This window comes from Salmo salar, unplaced genomic scaffold (genome assembly GCF_965601325.2).
Source record: "Salmo salar unplaced genomic scaffold, fSalSal1 ptg000536l, whole genome shotgun sequence".
Classification (NCBI taxonomy): domain Eukaryota; kingdom Metazoa; phylum Chordata; class Actinopteri; order Salmoniformes; family Salmonidae; genus Salmo; species Salmo salar.
The window spans coordinates 1,027,501-1,037,446 of NW_027675413.1; the positions used below are offsets into that span (position 1 = coordinate 1,027,501).

At 45.0% G+C, this 9,946-nt stretch overlaps 1 protein-coding gene across 1 annotated transcript; it reads left to right on the forward strand.

Annotated features, from left to right (window-relative positions):
• The first annotated feature begins 2,809 nt into the window (after positions 1-2,809).
• LOC145876276 (stonustoxin subunit beta-like) lies at positions 2,810-5,258 on the forward strand. Its single transcript, XM_082972068.1, has 3 exons — positions 2,810-2,992; positions 3,300-3,346; positions 3,731-5,258. The coding sequence occupies exons 2-3, from the start codon at positions 3,325-3,327 to the stop codon at positions 4,255-4,257; spliced, it is 549 nt and encodes a 182-aa protein (XP_082828194.1). The 5' UTR covers positions 2,810-2,992; positions 3,300-3,324; the 3' UTR covers positions 4,258-5,258.
• The last annotated feature ends 4,688 nt before the right edge of the window (positions 5,259-9,946 follow it).

Here is a 9,946-nt window from a genome sequence, read left to right on the forward strand (position 1 = left end):
AGAACAAGATCTGTTGTGACGTCACAGAGTCAACCTCAGTGGATGTTCTGATGACAAATCTCATCAAGGGAAATCTGCTTCCCTCTGCTCTCCTCTGGATAACTACCCGACCTGCAGCAGCCAAAAAGATCCCTTCAGATTGTGTTGACCAGGTGACAGAGGTACGAGGGTTCAATGACCCACAGAAGGAGGAGTACTTCAGGAAGAGATTCAGTGATGAGGACCTGGCCAACAGAATCATCTCACACATAAAGAGATCAAGGAGCCTCCACATCATGTGCCACATTCCAGTCTTCTGTTGGATTTCTGCAACAGTCCTCGAACACATGCTGAAACATAAGAGAGAAGAGATGCCCAAGACTCTGACTGAGATGTACACACACCTTGTGGTGTTTCATACCAAACAGAAGAATGAAAAGTATCTTGGGAAAGAAGAGACAGGTCCACACTGGAATAACGAGAGCATTCTGTCACTGGGAAACTGTCTTTTCAGCAGCTTCTGAATGGCAATCTGATTTTCTATGAAGAAGACCTGAAAGAGGCTGGCATTGATGTCAATGAAGCCTCAGTGTACTCAGGATTGTGCACACAGCTCTTTAAAGAGGAATGTGTGCTGTACCAGGACAAGGTGTTCTGCTTTGTACATCTGAGCATTCAAGAGTTTCTGGCTGCTGTGTATGTGTTCCTCTCATTCATCAACAACAATGAGAATCTAATGTCCGAACCGCAATCAACGTCCAGGAACCTTTCTGCGCTGTTCAGAGACAAGCCTAAAGTTTCTTTCTACAAGAGTGCTGTGGATAAAGCCTTACAAAGTGAGACAGGAAACCTGGACCTTTTCCTCCGCTTCCTTCTGGGCCTCTCACTGGAGTCCAATCAGAAGCACTTACGAGGTCTACTGACAAAGACAAGAAGCAGCTCACAGAGCCATGAAGAAACAGTCAAGTACATCAAGGAGAAGATCAGGGAGAATCCCTCTCCAGAGAGGAGCATCAATCTGTTCCACTGTCTGAATGAACTGAATGACCATTCTCTAGTGGAGGAGATCCAAAGCTACCTGAGCTCAGGAAGTCTCTCAAAACCCAACCTGTCACCTGCACAGTGGTCAGCTCTGGTCTTTGTGTTGCTGACTTCAGAAAAGGAGCTGGATGTGTTTGACCTGAAGAAATTCTCCAGATCAGAGGAAGGTCTTCTGAGGCTGCTGCCAGTGGTCAAAGCCTCCAGAGCTGCTCTGTGAGTACATAAAATGACATTTAAGAACTAATCATCGGGAAGAAATATTATGTTTAGAGAAAAATATGTATTATAATATGTATATAATATTATATTGAATAACATATTGAATCAGATATTCAATCTAGTAATACAATATGACCATACAATTCTAGGAGACAGAAGATGAATCTATATGTTGTTTGGGAATATGAACCAAATGCATCTTCCATTGTCCTTCTACGCTACTGGTGTTAAATTAACAGTGTGTTTGTGAAGTCATGATGATCTCTTTGCAGGCTGTCAGGCTGTGGAGTCACAGAGGAAGGCTGTGCTTCTCTGGTCTCAGCTCTGAGGTCAAACCCCTCACACCTGAGAGAGCTGGACCTGAGCAACAATGACCTGAAGGATTCAGGAGTGAAGCTGCTCTCTGCTGGACTGGAGGATCCACACTGTAAACTGGAGACTCTGAGGTCAGTATTCCTGTAGTTGGTCAACAAGTGATAACTGTTCACCAGATCCACATGTGTTTACCAGACACACATAGTCCACACCATATGTGTTTGGACAGTGAAGCTTACAGTTTTAAATTGGGTTGTGTTTTAGATTATATTTTTCCTAATAGTAAATTAATGGTGAATAATGTCCTGTCATTTTGGAGTCACTTCACTTGTGTTGTCAGTAAGAATAGAAGATGTTTCTGAACACTTCTACATTCATGTGGATGATACCATGATTATGAATAAACATGAATGAATCGTTAATGATGATGAATGAGCCTCTGTTATTGATAATGGTGAGAGGTTAGCATGTTTTGTTGTAGTCTCTGTTATTGGTAATGGTGAGAGGTTAGCATGTTTTGTTGTAGCCTCTGTTATTGGTAATGGTGAGAGGTTAGCATGTTTTGTTGTAGCCTATGTTATTGGTAATGGTGAGAGGTTAGCATGTTTTGTTGTAGCCTCTGTTATTGGTAATGGTGAGAGGTTAGCATGTTTTGTTGTATCCTCTGTTATTGGTAATGGTGAGAGGTTAGCATGTTTTGTTGTAGCCTCTGTTATTGGTAATGGTGAGAGGTTAGCATGTTTTGTTGTAGCCTCTGTTATTGGTAATGGTGAGAGGTTAGCATGTTTTGTTGTAGCCTCTGTAACTTTCTCACTCATTATCATTCATGATCTTTCTCAATCATGGCAGTCACAGGCTTGATGTAGTCATTGCAGTCAAAGAATATGGGACCAAATACTAATCTTTTGACTATTTTAATACTCATAGTGTATTACAAGATACATAAAGTGCTTTTATTTCTAAATGGTGAAACAGAAATGAATGAAAATATCCTCATATAAAAGGTGACATTATATACTCTCACCTCATATGAAACTGCTTTTAAACTGGTCTGGTCAGTCTTCTCAAATATTTGTATTATTCATGTTTCTATCTGCAGGCAATACTTTGATAATTTGTAATTTATAATATGATACATTAATTTATGAGTAGATATGGCAGGTTTCATGACTGATATATCTGAATATGTTGAAGAAATATACTGCCACTATTTTCACCACCAAAGAATAGCAGTGTGGTTTTAATTTGATTTGACTCTTTGCAGGCTGTCAGGCTGTTTAGTCACAGAGGAAGGCTGTGCTTCTCTGGTCTCAGCTCTGAGGTCAAACCCCTCACACCTGAGAGAGCTGGACCTGAGCTACAATCACCCAGGAGACTCAGGAGTCAGACTGCTCTCTGCTGGACTGGAGGATCCACACTGCAGACTGGAGAAACTCAAGTATGTAGAGGGTTTATGTCAATGTTCATATCAGACATGTTGGACTTTTCAGGCTAGTTAAGACAAACATTCTGAACTCCACTTGGACAAAGTTATATGCTAACTGTGTGTGTGTGTGTGTGTGTGTGTGTGTGTGTGTGTGTGTGTGTGTGTGTGTGTGTGTGTGTGTGTGTGTGTGTGTGTGTGTGTGTGTGTGTGTGTGTGTGTGTGTGTGTGTGTGTGTGTGTGTGTGTGTGTGTGTGTGTGTGTGTGAGAGAGTTCAGGTGTATCCCTCAATGACTGTCTGTTTTTCTGCTTACTGCTACAGTGTGGAACATGGTGGAGAGAACAGAATGAAACCTGGGCCTAGAAAATGTGAGTGTTGACTGCTGTGAAGAATATGACTAAGAATAAGTCTTAATTCAAGTTAAGTCAAAGTCCACCATCATTACTGACTTGGTCATATTAAATATCATCTGTAGTTCTACAGAAGCAGAAATCAGGGACACCAGCGTTTACAAAGAGTTGCTTTGACTGTGTGTGTGTGTGTGTGTGTGTGTGTGTGTAATTAATGTGAATAAGTGTGTTTTTATATTACCATACAGTATAACATGTGATCATTCAACAAGTCTCAAGTTACCTTAACTTCTCCTTTTGATACCTAGAAACATCTACATTAAATGAATTAGTGAAAAGTGAGTTAACATTCTAATGTGAATGATGATGATTTCTAATATTGTGTCTGGTTTCATCCATCAGATGTCTGTGATCTCACACTGGACCCAAACACAGTAAACAGACTCCTCTCTCTGTCTGAGGAGAACAGAAAGGTGACATGTAGGACAGAGGAGCAGCCGTATCCTGATCACCCAGAGAGATTTGAGGACTGGAGACAGGTGCTGTGTAGAGAGGGTCTGACTGGGCGCTGTTACTGGGAGGTAGAGTGGAGTGGGAGAGGGGCTTATATAGGAGTGACATATAAAGGAATCAACAGGAGAGGATGGGGTGATGACTGTTGTCTTGGACACAATGACAAGTCCTGGAGTCTGTTCTGCTCTGAAAACAGATACTCTGCCTGGCATAATAATCATCCCACTACCATAGACGTCCCCTCCACCAGCCCCCACAGAGTAGGAGTGTATCTGGACTGGTCAGCCGGCACTCTGTCCTTCTATAGAGCCTCCTCTGACACACTGACCCACCTGATCACATTCACCTCCACATTCACTGAGCCCCTCTATCCAGTGTTTAGAGTTCATTATGTTGACTCCTCAGTGTCCCTGTAAATAATAATAACCATGGTAACTCTCCCTCGGCCTGGGGCTCCATGCAAGATCTCACCTCGTGGAGTTGCAATGATCATGAGAACGGTGAGGAATCAGCCCAGAACTACACGGGAGGATCTTGTCAATGATCTCAAGGCAGCTGGGACCATAGTCACCAAGAAAACAAATGGTAACACTCTACGCCGTGAAGGACTGAAATCCTGCAGCGACTGCAAGGTCCCCCTGCTCAAGAAAGCACATATACATGCTCGTCTGAAGTTTGCCAATGAACATCTGAATGACTCAGAGGACAACTGGTGAAAGTGTTGTGGTCAGATGAGACCAAAATGGAGCTCTTTGGCATCAACTCAACTCGCCGTGTTTGGAGGAGGAGGAATGATGCCTATGACCCCAAGAACACCATCCCACCGTCAAACATGGAGGTGGAAACATTATGCTTTGGGGGTGTTTTTCTGCTAAGGGGACAGGACAACTTTACCGCATCAAAGGGACGTTGGACGGGGCCATGTACCGTCAAATCTTGGGTGAGAACCTCCTTCCCTCAGCCAGGGCATTGAAAATGGGTCATGGATGGGTATTCCAGCATGACAATGACCCAAAACACACGGCCAAGGCAACAAAGGAGTGGCTCAAGAAGAAGCACATTAAGGTCCTGGAGTGACCTCCATAGAAAATCTGTGGAGGGAGCTGAAGGTTCGAGTTGCCAAACGTCAGCCTCGAAACCTTAATGACTTGGAGAAGATCTGCTAAGAGGAGTGGGACAAAATCCCTCCTGAGATGTGTGCAAACCTGGTGGCCAACTACAAGAAACATCTGACCTCTGTGATTGCCAACAAGGGTTTTGCCACCAAGTACTAAGTCATGTTTTGCAGAGGGGTCAAATACTTATTTCCCTCATTTAAATGCAAACCATTTTATAACATTTTTGACGTGCATTTTTCTGGATTTTTGTTGTTGTTATTCTGTCTCTCACTGTTCAAATAAACCTACCATTAAAATTATAGACTGATCATTTCTTTGTCAGTGGGCAAACGTACAAAATCAGCAGGGGATGAAATACTTTCCCCCCCACTGTGTTAAGGATCATTGATCAAAACATGAATACCCAAGAGCTAGAAGGTCTCATGAACCCCTTGACCGGAAAACTGTTTTGTGGAGTTTGGGCTTGTGATGAACTACCTATTGAGAAATGGCAGGAGCAACCGGCCATGTTCATTGTCAATACCCATGCTGAACACCTGCCTGGTGAACATTGGTTAGCTGTCACATTAGAAGATGACGAAGGAGGTAGAAAAATCTCATCATTTTCCCCCCCCGGATTTTCTCATTTCACTTTTTTGGATTCCTACGGCTTTCCCCCCACATTTTCTAATTTCCCCCCATTTAGTAAACAGTTTTTAAACAAAAATGGATCAAAGATCTACTACAGCTTCAAAGAAGTACAATATAACCTTTCAACAACCTGTGGTTACCACTGTGTTTTCTACCTGTGGTCAACACTGTGTATTCTACCTGTGGTCAACACTGTGTATTCTACCTGTGGTCAACACTCTGTATTCTACCTGTGGTCAACACTGTGTATTCTACCTGTGGTCAACACTGTTTTCTACCTGTGGTCACCACTGTGTATTCTACCTGTGGTCACCACTGTGTTTTCTACCTGTGGTCACCACTGTGTATTCTACCTGTGGTCAACACTGTGTATTCTACCTGTGGTCAACACTGTGTATTCTACCTGTGGTCAACACTGTGTATTCTACCTGTGGTCAACACTGTGTATTCTACCTGTGGTCACCACTGTGTATTCTACCTGTGGTCAACACTGTGTATTCTACCTGTGGTCAACACTGTGTATTCTACCTGTGGTCAACACTGTGTATTCTACCTGTGGTCAACACTGTGTATTCTACCTGTGGTCACCACTGTGTATTCTACCTGTGGTCAACACTGTGTATTCTACCTGTGGTCAACACTGTGTATTCTACCTGTGGTCAACACTGTGTATTCTACCTGTGGTCAACACTGTGTTTTCTACCTGTGGCCAAAGAGCCCGTGGAGTTTCTTTTGAAGATGTTGTATCTCTTTATAATGATGATTTAAGAAGTAATGATAGGACAGTAGATCGTTTTGTTAGAAAAGTGTTTAAGTATATATCCTTTAAGACTCTATAATCAATGTGTATGCTCACATCAAATGTTTAAAGAATGTCACAAATGTTAAATTGTATCATGTTATTGAAATAATATGGTCACCATCTTCGAGTTCACTCATTAAACCACCCAAATAGTTGCTGAGAGAGGGGTTCCAATCACCAGGTTTGCTTACATCTACCACAGAGTCTGTGTCATGGTAAAGAACCCTCCTCTGCAGCTGCTCCATGAGGGAATATAGTCCATAGGCCGTGGTAGAAGCTGGTAGAACCCTCCTCTGCAGCTGCTCCATGAGGGAATATAGTCCATAGGCCGTGGTAGAAGCTGGTAGACCCCTCCTCTGCAGCTGCTCCATGAGGGTATATAGTCCATAGGCCGTGGTAGAAGCTGGTAGAACCCTCCTCTGCAGCTGCTCCATGAGGGTATATAGTCCATAGGCCGTGGTAGAAGCTGGTAGACCCCTCCTCTGCAGCTGCTCTATGAGGGTATATAGTCCATAGGCCGTGGTAGAAGCTGGTAGACCCCTCCTCTGCAGCTGCTCCATGAGGGTATATAGGCCGTGGTAGAAGCTGGTAGACCCCTCCTCTGCAGCTGCTCCATGAGGGAATATAGTCCATAGGCCGTGGTAGAAGCTGGTAGAACCCTCCTCTGCAGCTGCTCCATGAGGGTATATAGGCCGTGGTAGAAGCTGGTAGACCCCTCCTCTGCAGCTGCTCCATGAGGGTATATAGTCCATAGGCCATGGTAGAAGCCTGTAGACCCCTCCTCTGCAGCTGCTCCATGAGGGTATATAGTCCATAGGCCGTGGTAGAAGCTGGTAGACCCCTCCTCTGCAGCTGCTCCATGAGGGTATATAGTCCATAGGCCGTGGTAGGAGCTGGTAGACCCTCCTCTGCAGCTGCTCCATGAGGGTATATAGTCCATAGGCCGTGGTAGAAGCTGGTAAACCCCTCCTCTGCAGCTGCTCCATGAGGGTATATAGGCCGTGGTAGAAGCTGGTAGACCCCTCCTCTGCAGCTGCTCCATGAGAGAATATAGTCCATAGGCCGTGGTAGAAGCTGGTAGAACCCTCCTCTGCAGCTGCTCCATGAGGGTATATAGTCCATAGGCCGTGGGAGAAGCTGGTAGAACCCTCCTCTGCAGCTGCTCCATGAGGGTATATAGGCCGTGGTAGAAGCTGGTAGACCCCTCCTCTGCAGCTGCTCCATGAGGGAATATAGTCCATAGGCCGTGGTAGAAGCTGGTAGAACCCTCCTCTGCAGCTGCTCCATGAGGGTATATAGTCCATAGGCCGTGGTAGAAGCTGGTAGACCCCTCCTCTGCAGCTGCTCCATGAGGGTATATAGTCCATAGGCCATGGTAGAAGCTGGTAGACCCCTCCTCTGCAGCTGCTCCATGAGGGTATATAGTCCATAGGCCGTGGTAGAAGCTGGTAGAACCCTCCTCTGCAGCTGCTCCATGAGGGTATATAGGCCGTGGTAGAAGCTGGTAGACCCCTCCTCTGCAGCTGCTCCATGAGGGTATATAGTCCATAGGCCGTGGTAGAAGCTGGTAGACCCCTCCTCTGCAGCTGCTCCATGAGGGTATATAGTCCATAGGCCGTGGTAGAAGCTGGTAGAACCCTCCTCTGCAGCTGCTCCATGAGGGTATATAGTCCATAGGCCGTGGTAGAAGCTGGTAGACCCCTCCTCTGCAGCTGCTCCATGAGGGAATATAGTCCATAGGCCGTGGTAGAAGCTGGTAGAACCCTCCTCTGCAGCTGCTCCATGAGGGTATATAGTCCATAGGCCGTGGTAGAAGCTGGTAGAACCCTCCTCTGCAGCTGCTCCATGAGGGTATATAGTCCATAGGCCGTGGTAGAAGCTGGTAGACCCCTCCTCTGCAGCTGCTCCATGAGGGTATATAGTCCATAGGCCGTGGTAGAAGCTGGTAGACCCCTCCTCTGCAGCTGCTCCATGAGGGTATATAGTCCATAGGCCGTGGTAGAAGCTGTTAGACCCCTCCTCTGCAGCTGCTCCATGAGGGTATATAGTCCATAGGCCGTGGTAGAAGCTGGTAGAACCCTCCTCTGCAGCTGCTCCATGAGGGTATATAGTCCATAGGCCGTGGTAGAAGCTGGTAGACCCCTCCTCTGCAGCTGCTCCATGAGGGTATATAGTCCATAGGCCGTGGTAGAAGCTGGTAGACCCCTCCTCTGCAGCTGCTCCATGAGGGTATATAGTCCATAGGCCGTGGTAGAAGCTGGTAGAACCCTCCTCTGCAGCTGCTCCATGAGGGTGTATAGTCCATAGGCCGTGGTAGAAGCTGGTAGAACCCTCCTCTGCAGCTGCTCCATGAGGGTGTATAGTCCATAGGCCGTGGTAGAAGCTGGTAGACCCCTCCTCTGCAGCTGCTCCATGAGGGTGTATAGTCCATAGGCCGTGGTAGGAGCTGGTAGAACCCTCTTCTTGTTACGTCTCCATTACACCAGAGCTATGTCTTGATTCAAGAACTAAAAATTAGTAATTACATATTGGTCTGAAAAAAATGTATTACAATAATTATTCGGGATCTTTAATGATTGATGTTAATATATTACTTCTCTGAGCAAATTTGCCCCAGAAACTGTTCAAGAGAAGTTTACACACATTTCTTTTGGCTTTGATGACCTCTATTCTGTCAGGGTCAAGACGTATGCTCCCTTTTCATGATAGTCCTGAATGTATCTGTCTTTGCTCTCTTGATCTGTGGCTGATGCAGGATATCCTGAAGCCATTTGCTCGCCTCTCAAGGAGGTATTGATGTACTCTTTAAAAAGAGTGTCTGATTTCCTGGGAAAGTTCCACATACAAAGCTGTGGCCACACGATACCTCTTCTCTAAGCCTAATCTCGTGGGAAAGAAACTTAAACAATGTAATTATTTTTATTTCACCTTTATTTAACCAGGTAGGCAAGTTGAGAACAAGTTCTCATTTACAATTGCGACCTGGCCAAGATAAAGCAAAGCAGCAACACAGAGTTACACATGGAGTAAAACAAACATACAGTGAATAATACAGTAGAAAAATAAGTCTATATACAATGTGAGCAAATGAAGTGAAATAAGGGAGGTAAAGGCAAAAAAGGCCATGGTGGCAAAGTAAGTACAATATAGCAAGTAAAACACTGGAATGGTAGATTTGTAGTGGAAGAAAGTGCAAAGTAGAAATAGAAATAATGGGGTGCAAAGGAGATAAATAAATAAATAAATATGGTAGGGGAAGAGGTAGTTGTTTGGGCTAAATTATAGATGGGCTATGTACAGGTGCAGTGATCTGTGAGCTGCTCTGACAGCTGGTGCTTAAAGCTAGTGAGGGAGAGAAGTATTTCCAGTTTCAGAGATTTTTGTAGTTCGTTCCAGTCATTGGCAGCAGAGAACTGGAAGGAGAGACAGCCAAAGGAGGAATTGGCTTTGGGGGTGACCAGAGAGATATACCTGCTGGAGCGCGTGCTACAGGTGGGTGCTGCTATGGTGACCAGTGCGCTGAATTAAGGGGGGACTTTACCTAGCAGGGTCTTG